At 40.4% G+C, this 17,975-nt stretch overlaps 1 protein-coding gene across 1 annotated transcript in view; it reads left to right on the top strand.

Moving 5' to 3' along the window:
- Hibadh (3-hydroxyisobutyrate dehydrogenase) overlaps positions 1 to 17,975 on the top strand; it is a 109,699-nt gene that overhangs the window by 17,106 nt on the left and 74,618 nt on the right. Inside the window, exons 3-4 of the mRNA XM_006982213.4 lie at positions 4,158 to 4,267; positions 7,603 to 7,724. Coding sequence (XP_006982275.1) covers positions 4,158 to 4,267; positions 7,603 to 7,724 — 232 coding nt within the window. The remainder of the gene's footprint in view (positions 1 to 4,157; positions 4,268 to 7,602; positions 7,725 to 17,975) is intronic.

Raw genomic sequence — 17,975 nt, 5'->3', positions numbered from 1 at the left:
CAAATCATCTCCTTATGCATCCCTGCTGGGTAAAGCAAGCTCAGATTCTCTGACCTTGAGTAAGGTCTCATTAGGAAGCCTCTGTGGGCCTCCACAGATCTTGGGGCTTTTCAGTATCCCTGAAGCTGCTCATGCCCATGGGGTCTATGGAGACTGACATTGCATTCCGTGGTGCTCTGGGCTGAGTAACCTGGGCTCTTACTAACTTTGTAGGAAAGATTTGATGACTTACTTCACTAGAAAGTGAAGTAGGTGACCTTTTATTATCTTTAGATACAGTAAGCATTCCAAGTTGGTTTCCTGACTGGGGTTAATCAACTAGTAGCTAATTGATTTCAGGAGGTAGATACTAATTTGGGGATAATCCTGATATTTGACATTTGTCACTATGTGGTGACTTGTATACGGCAGTGCTCCTTGATCTCTTACTGAGGGGCTGTCTTAAGTTAAATACAGAATTTAGCCAGAAAGCAAGGTAGAGGTTGATTGGCGCTCCTACAGTGGATTAGAGCATGGACTGCAGAGCAGAAACCCAGGGGCTCTTCAGTGCCCGTTATTCTCCCTCCCATCCTGTAGAATTTACAGCTTACTTTTGGAACAACTGAAATGCTTGCCATTGCATTGTATGCTTTTTCAGTTTTCCCCAGACTTCCAGAACTTTCTAGTGTTCTGCTTAAATTATATATTCTCTGAAGTTAGCCCTCTAACCTCTATTATCCAATAACATTCATGTTCTTTGGGAATTTTAGGTAGGCCTAAAGAAAGGCTAGAATGAAGGACACATTTACATTTTAAATGGAAGAAAAAGGAACCTAATATTTAGTGAGAAACTGCTGTGTCTCAGGTCTTTTGATAGTATTTTGTTTACTTGTTTTGTGGGGCAGGGCTCATTGTATAGCCCAGGCTGGCCTCTAAATCTCAGTCTTCCTGCCTTGGCCTCCTAAGAGTTTGGATTATGGGTTTGTGGCACAACAAAAAGCAGCTCAACCACTCTCATTTTGGTCTGCTGTTGGTTTTTGGTTTATTCATTTCGAAGTATGACTGTGAATGAAAGAGTGCAGTGCCCTCAGAGACCAGGAGAGGGGTCAGAATCGATGCATGGAAAAGTTAGGTGCTGTCCTCAGAAAGTGACACTTCCTGTGCCTCCCAGTGCTGGGGTTTCAGATGCGTGCCGCAATACCTGGCTTTTACTTGGGTATTGGAGATCCAAACCCAGGGCCTTATGGTTGCATGGCAAGCACTTTGTTCACTGAGCCATTTATCTCCCCAGTTCCTGACCAAGCAGTAGAAGTAAACCTGTATTTAAGCTGGGCGGTGGTGATGCACGCCTTTAATCCCTGCACTCGAGAAGCAGAGGTAGGTGGATCTCTGTGAGTTCAAGGCCAGCCTGATCTACATAGTGAGTTCCAGGACAGCCAGAGCTACATAATGAGACCCTGTTTCAAAACAAAACAGAACAAAAACCCAACACAGTAAAACACAAACCTACATCTATACCAGGAGAAATGAAAACATATATCCACACAGAACTTTCTGTGTAATATAGCATTATGCATAATAGCTAAGTGGAAACAACACTTAAGTATATCAGTGGATGAATGAGGAAACAGTGTGACATCTGTAATAGACTGTTTAGGAATTAAGGGGAAGGAAGTGCTGATATTTGCTATGTCATAGATGAACTAAGAAAGCACACTAAATTAAAGAGCCAGTTACAAAAGACCCATGCACTGTGCATCTCCTATTATCTGAAAAAATCTTAGAGAAAGGAAATCTATAGAGATAAGAAAGTACATTAGTTGCTTAGTGCTGAGGGGGAGATAGGCGGCGTTTGGCATACTGGGGTGACAGCTCATGGATATCAGTTTCTTTTTGAAGAAACTGAAACTTGACTATGGTAATGGTTACTCTTATGTGGGGATATAGAAAAGCCAACTAAGTATCCACTTTAAATGGGAAAATTGTATGGTGTGTGTATCAGTAAAGCCATTTAAAAATGAGAACCGGGGGTGTAGCTAGTGGCAGCTGACAGCCAGGACTAACGGTCACACAAGGAAGAAGACACAAACAGGAGAGTGCTCTGAAGATGGAGGCAGACCTTACAGTTGGGCTTCTGCTGGCCAAGGAGTGCCAGGAGCTGCGTGAAGCTAGAAGAAGCCAAGAGCCTCTCCTGGAGCCTTTGGAGAGAGTGGCCCTACTGACGACACCTTGCTTTCAGACTCAGACTTCTGCCTTCCAGCTCTATGAGAGAGAATACATTTCTGGTTCAGAGTGAGGGCACAGGAATCATTTCTTTAAAAGACAGAGCCTTAGTTTCCATTTGTTAGGAGTTTTCTGCTTTTGGCCAACAGATAAAGCTTGAGTATCTGTTATATGTGTCGTAGTCAGCATTGACCCGAAAGTGACAAGATGTCTCATGTGGCATTCTATTTAAATTATGATGTGACTATAAATAAAATGCCAAGACAATTTTTGAGGAGAAAAAGACAGGTAACTCCTTTACAGTTCATTTTTGATAGAGAACTACAGAAAAATAATGTGTATAATCTTAGCCTCTTTCTGACAGAAGTCATGTCATCTGAAATGAAAGTTGTGAGGATAAGGTCTGAGGACTTAGAGAGTTCCAGGACATGGACTCAGTGACCAGATTTTTTCTTTTCCACTTCCTTATAATAAGTAAGTAGACAGAAGGAAGAAGATGAGTTCAGTGTCATTTTACAGTGACTAGCCTTCCTGGAATTGAAGGTTACTGGATATTAACGCATTCTACGTTGGAGGTAGAAGCTAAAATAGATGTTTTGTTGTTACTTTGTTTGGCAAAAGGGTTTTTGTTTGGCACATAGGGTTCTCTGTAGAGGCAGAGGGCAGAAGAGTACGAAGAATTTATCCAGGTTAAGAACGAGGACAAATGAGTCATTTCTTTAAAAGGCAGGGCCTCAGTCTTTGTTTGTTAGAAGTTTCTCTCTGCATCCCAGGCTGGTTTCACATTTGCAGTTCTCTTGTTAATCCAAGTCCTCCTGAGTCCTAGGATTACAGGAATTAATGTACTGCTCTTCATTATAGGTTGAGAAACTGAAGCCAGTGAGGTTCAGTGATTTGCACAAAATCATACCTGACTACTTGGCTGAGCTGCATCTCTGGCTTCCCTAAATAAGCGTTCCTTTGTTCCATCCATGCTGTCTTTTTTACCCACTCAATTAGCAAATGTAATTGAGGGATTCTAATTAGTTGGCTGCTAAAGGGCTTTTGTGGCTAGTGTCAGATTGGAAACGAGGTTGGTTTCTTCCTCGTCTTTTGAGTTGTGGCCAAATTTTGTCAGTTATTATTTCAGTTTTAAAGTCCTCACATCAGTGGTTAAGATTATTTGAATGTCTGTGTCTAAGAAACCTGCCTTTGTTGTACAAATCAGACATTGTTGTTATACCATAGCAAATGTATGTAGTCGTTAGATAGAGTTGTGGCCAGTAGAGTTGTGACATTCCTGCTATCACCATCAGTGTGTGTTTTTTCCAGACCTGTGAGCTTTGACACTATGTGATGTAATTGAGGGGTTAGCCATGCTCTGGCAAACCAAAACATTCTGAGAAGCAGATGCTAGGGATGCAGGGGGCCGATGGACCACCCCATGCACTTGGCACTTGGCAGTTGGATGAGTTGGCAGTGCCAGTTATGGGCATGAAAAGCTTGGAGACATGTAGCACCCTAAGATCTGTGAGCTAATTTTTGGTACCCTGTAGGGGACTTTTAAAGGAATTATCTAGATGGAACTAAATTCTTTCATTGGAAGAGAATTCTGAATTTCTAAGGGAATGTCTAAAGTTTTCTGACATAAACTTCCAGGCTTCTATCTTGGAATGATCTAGAGATGGGGCGTCAATAAGAAGACATGCCATTGTTTTGCTTTGTATTTACTTCAGTGATGTGAGGATGGACATTTAAGGGGGGCTTTCTGTGAAACCCATATTCTCTAGACAGTTTAGTAGAGGATGAAGACTCTGACTTAGTCTTCATCTTCCATTTGTTATTTCATTTCACTGAGCTTTGCTACTCGTGTGTGTTCTTGAACTGTTTGCCAGTAACTAGTTACAGGTCCTGCTTAAGGTCTGGGAACTGCTTACATTTGAATTAAACAACTCTCCTTTGCAATTTCCTTAAAGGTAGCGTCTTCCCCAGCAGATGTAGCTGAAAAGGCTGACAGGATTATCACAATGCTGCCCACCAGTCTGAATTCAGTAGAAGTTTATACTGGAGCAAATGGAATTCTAAAGTATGTATTTCTCAATGCTCGTATTTCTTGCTATAATTCCTGGTTTCACGTGTTTTAGAACTGCTAGGGTATTGCAGCTCTGTTGGTTAAATCTTCCGTGTGTTTTCTTATTTCATAAAGTGAACAGTGTGATTTCCTGCTCACCCTAAAGGGTTCATTTTTGCACTAGAGTCAAGTATGTGCCCTGTGTCAAGGTGACCCCCCCCATCTTGTTTCTTCCCTTCAACTCGTGCATTAAACCTGCCTTCATTTGTAACATGTTTAAGAGACTTTTAAGGCTTGCAGTTGAAATTGTACCACTCTTAAAAGCATAATTTTCTTGTAGTGTACAGAAATCCAGAAAAATAAAAATAAAATCTGTGAAAAATAAAACCAAACATTGGAAAGAACACCATAATTTAAGTTTTTATTATATAATAAAAAGTTATTGTATGTCCTCTGGGTTAGTCCGTCTGTAGTGAGAACTTTGGGAAGCTGGAATTCAGTGTCAGCAGTAGCTCTTTGAGTAAAGTATAATTTAGGTCAGTCTTTCCTATCAGTGTCTGTCTTCCCTGGTGCTGTAAACGTGTTGGTGAATTGCTGCTCACTGCTAAATACTTGTGGTTATGTCAGAATGACAGTGGTTGGATCCCATTTTCTATGCATTCTGGTTCCTATTTCTAACTTATTTGTTATCGAATTCAACAGAGAGAGAGAGAGTACAAAATCATATACCATGTAGACACTTGAGTTACCTACACACTGATTTCTAGTAATGCTTGCTAAAAGTAAGTAAAGTTTACTTTCAGAAAACTGTAATATGTGAAATTTGAGGTTTGGGGAAATTGAATTGTTGGAAAACTAACAGACTTGGAAGGAAAAGACATTTGGATATTAGACAGAAAACTGATAAGATAAATGTTTAGATTTCAGGGATGGTTGAGTGGCACTCATTTTGGCTGGATCCAGCGGGCCCACAGTGTGTGTGGTCCCAAGGCATCCTGGCTGACTCATTACCTAGCCTGCTTCAGTTACGGCCCTGCTTTACCTCTCAAAGAAAAGTTTCTAAAACGTGTAGTGACACAACATTTATTAATATCCTTTACTTTGGAGGAGGTGACAGCTACCAGACGTGTTTTGTCCAGGGAGTGCTTAGGAAGAGTTTGGTTACATATTAAGCTATAATTACCTTCTCAGCGATGTGTCCACCTCCCCACCCCTCAGGATTCTTTATTCATACCCAGTGCATAAGTAATTTTGAGATGATTCCCCACTTGGTTTTAAGATTGTTGAAAATGATAATACCACAGAAGACTGGTAGGTTTTTTTTTTTTTTTTTTTTTTTTGGTTTTTCGAGACAGGGTTTCTCTGTGTAGCTTTGCGCCTTTCCTGGACTCACTTGGTAGCCCAGGCTGGCCTCGAACTCACAGAGATCCGCCTGGCTCTGCCTCCCGAGTGCTGGGATTAAAGGCGTGCGCCACCAACGCCCGGCTGACTGGTAGGTTTTATTCATATTTTTTTTTCTGTTACATAAAATAAAGCCTTTGTACTGAGGTGATTTTTAGTAGTACTTGGCATGTCTGTATGGAGTACACCCAGATACTCTGTTGGATCTGTCTACAGTGTGTTTTTTGTTTTTCAGGTAGGGTTTCTTTGTGTAGCCCTGGCTGGCCTGGAATTCACTCTGTAGACCAGGCTAGCTTTGAACTCTGAGATCCACCTGCCTCTGCTTCCCAAGTGCTGGGATCAAAGGCACGCATCACCATGCCTGACTCTAGTATCTATTTTTTTTTTTAAATAGTGATTGTTCTGCATTTTCTTTTTTAATATTTCTGCATGCTGAGTTCTGATTTTCCAGTCTTGATAGTGTATCCCTGGGTGAGCAGACCTACAGGGAGAAATTGAGGAAAGTATGGCTAGTGGGATGGCTCTGGGTCGAGCTCTTGTTGTGTAAATTGACTCCACAGAGTTGTCCTCTGAACTCCATGTGCACGCTACATATACATCATACACATGCACTAATAATAGATAACCTTGGGGAATTTGCATGCAATTGTTAGCTATTAACCTTGATTTATATGTTTTTCCTTTATTTACTTTTGAGACATGATCTCACTTAATCAACTTAGGTTGGCCTTGAACCCACATTGTAACCCAGGCAGATATTGAACTCCTGCTTCAGCCTCTGGAGAAGTTAAGATTGTAGGCCTGGACCACTAAGACCAGGTAGCTAAATTATAATGTAGGTTAGTTTCCCAGCCACCAGAATAAGCACTGCCTTCTAGATATAAGGGAACTATTTTAGGTACTTGTACTGAACTCAGAACATAACCAGAAATCTCTACTGTAAGAATGATGGAAGTTTATATAAAAGATCTGTGATCCTATTTCCATCTTTATCAATGTATGTATTTTAATTTGCCACAAAAAGCATCTTTGAAGGTTGTAGATTTATTTCTTTATTTCCTTTTCTGCCTGTGTAATATTTTGTTTTTTAAAAAGTTTCCATTAGGATAGGAAGTAGGTTAATAGGGAGGTTGGAGTGGATCTGGGAGGGTGTTGGGTGATAGGGAGGTTGGAGTGGATCTGGGAGGGTGTTGGGTGATAGGGAGGTGGGAGTGGATCTGGGAGAAGGTGGGTGATAGGGAGGTGGGAGTGGATCTGGGAGGGTGTTGGGTGATAGGGAGGTGGGAGTGGATCTGGGAGAAGGTGGGTGATAGGGAGGTGGGAGTGGATTTGGGAGAAGGTGGGTGGTAGGGAGGTGGGAGTGGATCTGGGAGGAGTTGGAGGAGGGGGTGAATATGATCAAAATACATTATTTGAAATTCTCAAATAATTAATAAAAATACTACTTTTAAAAGTGTTTCCATTATTGAAAGAATATGCCCTTTTGAAGCAAATAGCTATATATCAGTTGCTTGTGATTCTTCTTAGTGAAAATGATATGGATATGGGAAGTTTGCAGTATAGCTTACTAAAGAGTTAAGCTTTTGAAGACCCAGTGACTCTACAAACAAAAATTTAAATTCTATCAAATGTTCCTTTAAAGTTGATCAGCTTTAAAAATTGCTTACATGTTAGCTTTACTTGTTAGCATGACTGGTGTACTTCACCTAATACCAGACTTTACCAATTACTTTATTATATTTTTATTTTGTTACTATTTTTTGAATGAGTATGGGTTTACTTTGCACTGAAATTGATCTGGAACATGAGTAAATATGAGTTTTTTTAAAACTATTTCAATAACAAGCCTGTTGATGGTCTAGCAGTTTTTAGCTGATTCTGATTGTATAGTTAGTTGCATGAAGTACTTATGCAGAATTTTAAACTTGAATATTTTTATTTATACTTAGAAAAGTGAAGAAAGGCTCATTATTAATAGATTCCAGTACTATTGATCCTTCAGTTTCAAAAGAATTGGCGAAAGAAGTTGAGAAAATGGGAGCTGTTTTCATGGATGCCCCTGTTTCTGGTGGTAAGTGCTATCTAAAATATATGTATGCCTATTTCTGCTTGTCAAAAATAGCAGTCTTGGTTTTGTGACATCCAAGGTATTTACAGTTGTTTTTAGATCTGTAAAGATTCTTAATCTCTCATAAAATAAGAACAAAACAAAACTGGCATGATATTTAGTGCTCTCTTGATACAGCGCTGGTATTCATGTAAAAGTCACACATATTTTAGGTTGAGTTACTGTGTGATCAAGATAAATCACTTCCTGGGGACTGAAGAACTAGTTCAGGAAATACTTAGTTTGGGGATGGGGCTGTAGTTCAGTTGGTTGAGTGCTTGCCTAGCATGCATGAAGCCCTGGGTTTGATCCTCAGCACCATGTAACTACATGTGCTGGTGCATGCCTGTAATCCCAGCACTTGGTTGGCGGAGGCAGGAGAATCAGGAGTTGAAGGTCATCCTTCACTACATAAGGGGTTTGAGGCCAACCTGGAGTACCTGATGTCCAGCTTGACTGACTCTACTGTTCAAGAAATTGAAGAAGTGATTTAAAAAAGAAGGAAAAAAAGAACAAAACAAAACCACCTGACCCCTTAAGGTCAACATGAGGCCCAGGTGGATCTACAGGTAACTGTTATTAAAATATAAGGTGAAGATCATCAAAATTTCATGTGATTGTTTCCAGACACTAGACAATAAGGAAATACTTCCCAACTCATTGTACAAGAAAGACCTTGTAACTCTCTTACTTAAAGCAAAAAGAATCAGCAAGGAGAATGATAGATGAATTTCAGTCAGGACTTCAGAAGTCCACCCTTTAAAAACATAATTAGCAGATCAAATCCAACCATAAATAAGAGAAATCAAACATTATAATTCTGTGTTGGTTGTATGTAGAGATGGCTTAATATTAGAAAATCTGTAATTGTAATTCACTGTGTAACATGCCTAAATGTTACATGATAATCTTTGAGATGTGAAGGACTCACTAATGACATTCTTAAAATTTAATTTTGTATCCAATAATAGCAGGACTGGGTATGTGAGGATGGTGGGTGTGTGGGCATGGCAGGCGTGTGGAGATGGTGGGTGTGGAAATGGCAGATACATGGGCGTAGCAGGATTGCTGGTTTGGCAGGATTGTGTGTATAGTAGGATCGTGGTCATGATTTTCTGCCATTTCCAAAGTTGCTGTGTAATAAGAAGTGTTCTGTGTGTATGTTTGTGCTTATATAAATGTAAAGATAAGTACACATTTGTAGCAGTAGGCAACAATAGCTATTTTATTTCAATTATATTAAACTTGACTTTGGATTTTTTTTTTTTTTTTTTTTTTTTTTTTTTTTTTTTTGGTGTTTCAAGTCAGGGTTTCTCTGTGTAGCTTTGCGCCTTTCCTGGAGCTCACTTGGTAATCCAGGCTGGCCTCGAACTCACAGAGATCCGCCTGGTTCTGCCTCCCGAGTGCTGGGATTAAAGGCATGTGCCACTACTGCCCGGCCGACTTTGGATTTTTAAAAATAAAAAGAAATATTGTTTGTCAGCTTTCATTTTTTATAAACTAATGATTTTGCTGTAAAAAAAACCATATTCCAAGTTTACTATTTTTTGTTGTTATTTTGTCTGTTTATTTGTGATAGGGTCTTATATATTAGCCCAGGGTGCCCTTATTTCCCTGTCTCTACCTCCCAAGCTGGGATTACAGACATTCACTATTATGTTCACCTTCAAGTCATTTTTGAGTGTTGGTGAAGGAATAAATAATTGTTAGCTCTTCTTGTCATAGTGGATTAGTTACATAGATTTAAATATAAAGATTTGTAGTAGTACTCTTTAGACATCTCAAAAAATTAAAATTTATTATTAGTATGGAGTGGAGGTCAGGGGATGACTTTGTGGAGTTGGTTCTCCCCTTCCATCTTCTGGTGAATTCCATGGATCAAACTTCTCAGGGTGTGTGACAAACGCTTTACCCATGGAGCCATTTTTACAGATGTGTCAGTGTGTATGGTGTGGGGGCACGTTAGTGTAAATGTGGGTACATGAGTATGTGCACATGTGGAGGCCCTGGGCTGATTTGGGGAGTCTTCATCAGTGGCTCACGACCTTATTCACTGAGGTAAGTCTCTCCATTGAACCCAGAGCTCACTGATACAGTTGGTTTGGCTAGCTAGGACGCCCTGTTCTGTCTTCTAAGTGCTAGGATAATAGATGAGCTAACATGGTCACCTGGTGTTTATGTAGGTGCTGAGGATCTGAACTTGGGTCCTCATGCTGTGCAGCAAGTGCTTTATGGACTGAGCAATCTCCCCAGCCTGATTCAGGCACTTGTTGTAAAATACTAGTAATTTTGGGGCTGTGGATGAAATTAATAAACTGAGCAATTCTTTCTTTGAAAGGGATGATACACAAGTTCTTGCTGAGGATTCTCCTCTCTCTTCTTCCCACGATGTCACAGTAACACTGGGATCAGAGATGCCTGCTACCTTGTGTGGCTTTTTCTGGATCAGTCAACAGCAAAATCACAAGCTGAAGGAACAATCAACAGGGAACTACAGGATGGGAGAAAGGAGCTGCACATTATCTGACTCAATACTGAAAAGCAACCTGATTAGAAAGGGAGCACTGGCCCTATATCAATATTTCTGACAAGAGCCAACAATCATCAGTGCATAAAAAATTGTCCAAGGGCTTAGGGATGTAGCCCAAGCATGTAGCCCAAGCTTAAGCTTAAGCATGTAGCCCAAGCATGAGGACCTGAGTTCATGTCCTCAGAAACCAGGAGTCTGTGTGGTAGTGGTGCTGGGGAGGGTTATGTATGTGCAGACTTGCTTGCAGACTTGCTTGCAGGCTTGTGTGCATGTGTACGTGGAGGCCAGAGGTTGATTTTCCTCTATTGCTCTCCACCTTATTTAAAACCTTTTGGCATTTCTGTATTTGTTTACTGATTTAGAGAGAATATACACATTGAAGATAAAGGACAACTTGACAGAATCTCTCCTTCCACTGTGTGGTCTCTGGGAATTGAACACAGGTCACTAGGCTGGGTGGCAACTGAGACATTTTGCAGGACTCCACTTAGTATTTTTTCACACTGCTCTTTTGTGTGTCTGTGTGCATGTACACACTTTTCATATATGCCCAACCACATGTATAGAAGCAGAGGACAGCTTGTGGGAGTCAGTTCTCTTCCACCGAGTGGATCCTGGGAATTGAACTCAGTTGGTCAGGTTTGGCAGCAGGCCACTTTACCTGCTAAACCATCTTGCCAGCCCATCCAGCCTTATTTTTTTGAGATAGTCTCTCACTGAACCTGGAGCTAATTGACTTGTTGGCTATGCTGGCCAACAAACTTCTGGAATCTGCTTGTCTCTGCCTCTTTCATGCTGGGGCTGTAGACAGGTGCCTGGCTTTTACGTGGACCTGGGATCCAGCCCAGGTCCTTACGCTTACGTAGTAAGCACTTTGCTGATTGTGCTGTCTCCTCAGCCTGAAATAGTCAGAAACATTTGAAATCCTTTCTTTTTGTGAAGCAATGTTTAAGTCCTAATGCGATGGTGAATGCATCTGAATTTGTACTGTTATTGATGAAAAGCTTTGTTTTGCACAGTGGATAGTTTGTATTAATTAATTGGTTTGACATTTGATCATTATGAGATTAATTAGTATATAATAGCAGCTTATTTATATTTATATGGTCCTCTCAGTTATTTTTTTAGGTTTTAATATGATGGATTAGTCTCATATTATTTTATATATAAATATGGTTTGTTGAAAATGACTCTAAACTGAGCACACCTGTAATCTCCTCACTAGAGAAGCTGCAGCAGGAGGATTACTGTGAAACCCAGGTCAGAATGGGCTACATGGTGAGAGAGACCCTGTCTGAAAAGCAACAACCAAAAGATTGTGCTCTCTCAGTTAAATAAAGGATTACCTGTGTGTCAAATAGGCAGCTTTAAAAATCATTCTGTTTTACCCTAATGAAGGAAGAGGAATGTGGGGAAAGTATACTTTAGGAACCTGGAATTGACCCAGTTTTATGGAAGCTTTGTATTCATCAGTTTTGGAATATGGGATACTTTGGATCATTTGAATGAAACCTTAAATTTTTTTCTTCCATGTATTTATATCTGTTTTAGAGGCTGTAGACTTTGGGTATTTTCCTCTATTGTTCTTTATTGTTTTTATTTATTTATTAGTTTGTTTGTTTGTTTGGTGTGTGTGTGTGTGTGTTCGTGTGTGCCTTAGCATGCATTTGAAGGTCAGAAGATAACTTTGGGAGTTTGTTCTCTCTTTCAACTCTGTGAAAACTCAGGGTGTCAGACTTGATGGCAAGTGCCTCTACTCACTAAGCAGTGTAGCTGGCCCCTCTATTTTTTGAGGTAGGGTCTTTCACTAAACCTGGAGCTTTCTGTTTCAGCTGGCCTGGTGGGCCAGCAAGTTCCAAGCAGCCGCCTGTCTCTGCTTCCCCAGTGCTTGAGTGACAGATGTCTACTGCTCCATCTGACTTTTACATGGTGCTGGAGTTAAGAACCCAGGTCCTCATGCCTCCACAGCAAGCCTTTTCCCTACTGAGCCTTACAGCCACCCCTGATGTTTTAAATGAAAATGCATTTAAATAGCCTTGTATATGGATATGAATATAGTAGTGTACAAATACAAATAGGACTGTACCATAATTTCTATGACTTTTTTAAATAAAAGAGACATTTTCGACTCAGATGATTGAAATGGTATAGTGTTTTAGGATGTGGATGATTTCCCCCTCCACTACTTCCATTTCTTCCTAAGTAATATTCTGGGAAGTAGCAAAGAAAGATCATTCCTCTCTTATTTTCACAGTCCATGAAGTAGCAGACCGAAGGCTTTTCCTGGGTTGGGTTTGATGTCAATTAAAGCAGCAGAGATGACTTCTGTATACGCCCTCTTTATTAGAAGTAGCTCACAACGCGACCCGTGTCTCTCATGCAGTTGTCACGGTCCAGTGCCGGCGTTCCTGCGAGAGCACCCAGCGCATCTCACCTCTTCGATGCTTCTTTTTAAAAAGCTTCCAAACTCTACACATTCTTTTCAGATCTCATCCTGTTGTGTTTTCTAGGCATTCATTCTCTTGTTTCAGGGTTTGTTTGTTTGAGAATATGGAGTCTTTTTCTAAAAACCCAACTTCTTCGGTTAAATACCGCACATGTATTTGCCCTCACCCATTCCCTCACCGTGTTTATAAGGCATTGGGAAGGGAAGCAGTTTAAGTAGATACTGAGCTGATAGGTGCTGCCTGGTTTAAGGGAGAACTTGACTACTTAGTACCCTCAAAGTTCTCTTTTAAAAAGATTTTACTTTTAATTAATAGAGTGCTTGTTCATAATTAGGGGTGTAGTGTGGCATTTCAGGGTTATGATTAGAGTGTCTAATCAGAGCCACATAACTGGAGTGCCTGTCACCTAAGACACTGGTGTTCTTACGTACTCTCCCATCTTATTCTCTTTGACCACATTCTGAATTTTACATCCCATTCTCCTGCTTTTCTTTTAGTTAACTATGTCTTTTTAACCTCTAAACAGTAGTTTTATTTTTTCATGATTTGGAACATTCTAGAAGTAGGATCATGAGCATATTCCGTGACTTGTTTTGTCACTTTCTGTCCTATTGCTGTGTCGTCCATGGTGTTAGAAGCACCAACTTATCCAGTCCTTTGTGAGCATTAGAAAAAGCTGCCCTCTGAGTATTGAAAAAACTCCTAGGTAAGCCAACAGCATCTGATTTGTCTTTGAAATAAGATATCACTGCAGAGTCCAGGCTGGCCTCAAACTTGGCATCTTTCAGCCTCTGCCACCTAGTACAGCATGTCCCACTACACTGCTCCAAAGGGACTTTTTTTTTTTCAAAGAAAAAGTCACTCTTTTTTGGACAAATGTCACCCTACATCAGGGTTTATGGCTTGCCTAACAATGTATTTGAATGTCAGCCTCTACTTATCTGTTTGGCTAAAGGACCACATATAGTACATGAATGTCTTATCATTACATAGTATTTACGTGTAGTTCATTAATTTTAACAGGTGTGTGGTAGTCTGTATAAACATTCACACTTCAGCCTTTCTGCTATGATGCATGTATGGATTACTTCAGGGTTTTAAAAATTATGCACATTTTTATACACCATGGTACCCTGCCCTTTCAGTCTGTCAGGTATAATACTTGGAACATTGTTGGTCTTCAATAAATGTTCAGAATTTTAGGTTGAACTCAACTGGAAAAACAACTATGAAAAATAGAATAGCAGTGAGATGCCCTTTTATCAAGGTGAAAATAATTCACAGAGATGTTAAGTAACTTAGTGCAAGCTCATACCTGGTTGGTGGTAAAGCTGAATATGAGTGTTGTAGCTGAAGTTTTCTCCAGTCCTTCAGTTTTCTCTCACCCGCCAGTCCCTCAGCCGCTCAGACCCAACCATAGTAAACACACAGAGACTTATATTGCTTAAACTGTTTCGCCTAATGGCTCAGGCTTCTAGCTATCTAGTTCTTACATCTTAAATTAACCCATTTCCATAAATCTGTATTTTGCCACATGGCTCGTGGCTTACCAGTATCTTACATGTTGGTACTCATGGCAGCGTCTGGCAGCGTCTCCTGACTCAGCCTTCCTGTTCCCAGAATTCTCTTCTCTGCTTGTCTTGCCTATACTTCCTGCCTGGCTACTGGCCAATCAACATTTTATTTATACAGAGCGATATCCACAGCAGAGTGTGATATTGCTTCATATTTTGTTGTGTTAAGAAATTCTTTCTTGGTGTTTTTAATTTATTTCAAATAGAAATAAAAATTGCCAAATAGAAGAATGCTCTTTAAAGTGTAAACTCATTATTTGGCTAAAATAGCTAACAGCTGATGTGGTCCACTGTTACAGTAATGACTTTGAATGCCTGTTCTCCCAGGATCTGTTTTCTGTATCTACTCCTTGAATGGGTTGGGCTTAACTCTCTGACTTGCTTTGACAGTGGTGTATTAGATGTGTTAGACAAGGAGATTTGGAAAGCACTTTGAACACTAGAAATGTGCTCTTTTTCTATGTAGAATTCTCCCACCACCAGAGCAGCTTGATCCAGCTTGCCCCAGTCGGAGTGACAGATGATTGCAACCTCATTGGTTACCTTGAGCCTGACCAGCATGTGCACTGTCCAGTAGGCTCAGACTAAATTGCTTACCTACAGAATTGTGAGAAAGTAAAAGTCCTGAAGTTTGGGGTGGGCGGTGTGTACCCATAAAGAACCGGACCCAGTTAGGTCAGATAACCAAGATTCTTGTCCAGGATTTGTTAGCAAGCTGGAGAAAATGATCCTATATAGAAATCTGATTGCTATAAACAGTTCTGTGCCCTTAAGTCTCTATTTCTGATTACCAATGAGTATGCTAATCAAGTTACTTGGCAAGTTGGTATAAGATACCCACATTTGCTCACATCTGGGAAAGTAGTTGGTAAATTTCAAAAAAAATGTTACTATTTTTTTCATGGCGTGTTGAGGTTAAGTAGTATGTCCAGTTTTTAAGTGTCTCTTTTGCTCCTACAATGGAAACTTATTGTTAGAAGGGATCTTATGAATACTTTAGTCTGACTCTGTTATTTTGTAGATGGAAAAATTGAGGTTCAAAAATGGTAAGTGACTTGCCTGGAGTTTTCCAGGTTCTTAGCAAACCTGGGAGCAGGGTTTTAGTCTCCAGCTCAGTCTTGGCTCTTCTGCCATCTTCCAGAACTTCTTCTTTTTAGTCTTGTGATGATTTATTTCTCGTTGTCATGCCAGTTTCCTCCTGATAGCTCCATTTCCAGCGAGGCCGCCTTCCCCACAGCCAGTTCTGTCTGCTAGTTCACTCCCTGATGGGTACTGGCACGTCAAGGGGGCTGCCTTGTTTTCTAGCCCATAGAGGCCAGTTTCTAACCTGAGTGGAGCTTACCATGTCTTATTGAGTCACTTGGGAAGAAATGGTTGAGAAACCAATATTGTGTAATCTGGAGAACTCTGACCAGTTCTACTAATTAGTTGGAGAGTGACCTCTGCTCTGCCGACAGCATGGGTTAGAACAAGTTTTGGGAGTCCTTCCTGTTTGGGATTACCTAGCTGCTGCTGCTGCTTAATCAAATAAGCCTGCAGAGGAAGAAGTAAGTGCTGTCTTCCCTGAATCCCTACCAGGTTCGGGTGGGACTGGGACATGATCTGCTCTGAGATGTAAGCCCCTCAACGGGAGTGTGCCTGAAAGCCACAAGGCCGAAACGATGGTTTAACTTGCAGCAGTGAAGCTGTTCCATGCCTGCCTTCTGTGCCGTGGCATCGCAGCTAGGCTTTACTAGGACTGCCATGCTATATTTATGTGCTTGTTTCTTCTGCTAGACTCAGAAGTGGGTAGACCTTACTTTTTTTTAAAAATTTTATATCTCCAATGCATATTCCTAATGGTCATTTAATAAAAATGACCAAAATCAATCAGTCCTTCCTTTCTTTTCTTCCTGCTTTACCAAGCTACCTGTTCATTCATGTATGTGATACTGGGTATCAAGTGTAGCAGGCTTTCTTTTAGGCTACCATCCAGCTCCCAAATCATGATACAGAGACTTATTATTAGTTAATGAATGTTTGGCCTCATCATAGCTCTTATTTTAATCTGTTTCTCTTTATCTACACAACCCCCCCTTTTCTGTATGTCTTACTTTCCTGCTTCTCATGTCTGGTTGACTTTCATCTGCCTGGCTTCTAGCCCTGGGTGTGTTCCTCTCTTTCTCCTTTGTTCTCTTCTCCTTCTTTCTTGAGCCTAGATTTGTCCTCCTACTTATTCTGTCTGCCCACCAGCCCCTTCTATCCCTTTCCTGCTTTGTTATTGGCCATTCAGCTTTTTATTAGACCAATCAGGTGCCTAAGGCAGGCAAGGTAAAACAGCAACACATCTTTACATAATTAAATAAATTCCATATAAACAAATGTAACACACCTTCACATAGTTAAAATAATATTTCATAACACTCAAACATGACCTTCTCTACCACTGAACAACATCCCCAGCCCTTTTTAAGATGATGATAGGGCACTTGCCTAGCATGTGCAAGGTCCTGAGTTTAATCCCCAGGACTGCAATAAGTAACTAGGTAAGTAAGTAAGTAAGTAAGTAAGTAAATAAATTACAAGTTTAGTGTTAATATTAATTACTTTGGGTCTTCCTGCAGTCATTTCTCATCCTTAAATTATGTAGTATTTAGAACACTAAAGAGGAAGACTTTACATGGAAGTTTAGAATGTAGAAAAACATGCTAATAATTTGTAAACAGTTGCAGAGTGCAAACTAATATAGAATAGCAGCATCTCAGGACCTGTGCAGAACAGGAGCTCCTCTGCAGCAGTTTCCAGCAGTGGCCATTTGCCATCGAGAAACTTGTCACCCTGAGCTGGCTGGCTGTTCCTGTTCTGATTTTTCCTTCATACACTCATATGGATAGTTAAGGAGAAACCAACACTGGATTTAACACGTAGAGCTGATTCTACAGAAGCTGAAAGAGTTTTTGAGTTTGGAAATGGAAAATATATGTTAAAGATAGACTCTGGAAACCTCAGATGAATTTCTGTAATATCCTATGGGAACCACTGGAATTTAGGTTTAGATTTCACAGTTCTTTGGGAAATATTCTTTAAACCAAGGAAGGAAGTGGTTTAGTTCAGAACATTTTCTTATCACCATCAGCTGTGTTAGTGAAGAAGTTTAGTTTTCTTGGATGTTAGAAGCCTGGAACTTGTAGTGAGGAAGGATAACTCTAGGGACCAAGGTCTGGGAAGCAGGCTCAGTGGGTGAAACACTTGCCACAAAGGCATGAGGGCCAGAGTCTGAATTTCCAGAACCCAAATAAAGCTTGCATGCAGTAGCACATGTATGTAATCCCAGCACACCTACAGCAAGATGAGAGGTAGAGACTGGAGACCCTGTCTCAAAACAAGGTGAAAGTAGAAGATTGACACACAGCATTGTCTTCTTGGCTTCTATATGCATGCCATGGCACACAAGCACTCATACTTACACACACACACACACACACACACACACACACACACACACGTTCACACGTTCACACGTTATATATAAGATTAAAATTGAAAATAGGTGGAGAATGCTTGAAGACCTCCAGTGTCAACTGACCTGCACATGTACACATGACATCTATACCTCTCATATGCATGCACATGAAAAGGTAAGTATACATTTCTTTCATCAAAATAGCTTGCAATTAAAATTACT

Source organism: Peromyscus maniculatus, chromosome 3 (genome assembly GCF_049852395.1).
Source record: "Peromyscus maniculatus bairdii isolate BWxNUB_F1_BW_parent chromosome 3, HU_Pman_BW_mat_3.1, whole genome shotgun sequence".
NCBI lineage: Eukaryota > Metazoa > Chordata > Mammalia > Rodentia > Cricetidae > Peromyscus > Peromyscus maniculatus.
Note: the sequence above shows the minus strand (reverse complement) of the source record. Positions and strands in the feature narration are given on the sequence as shown.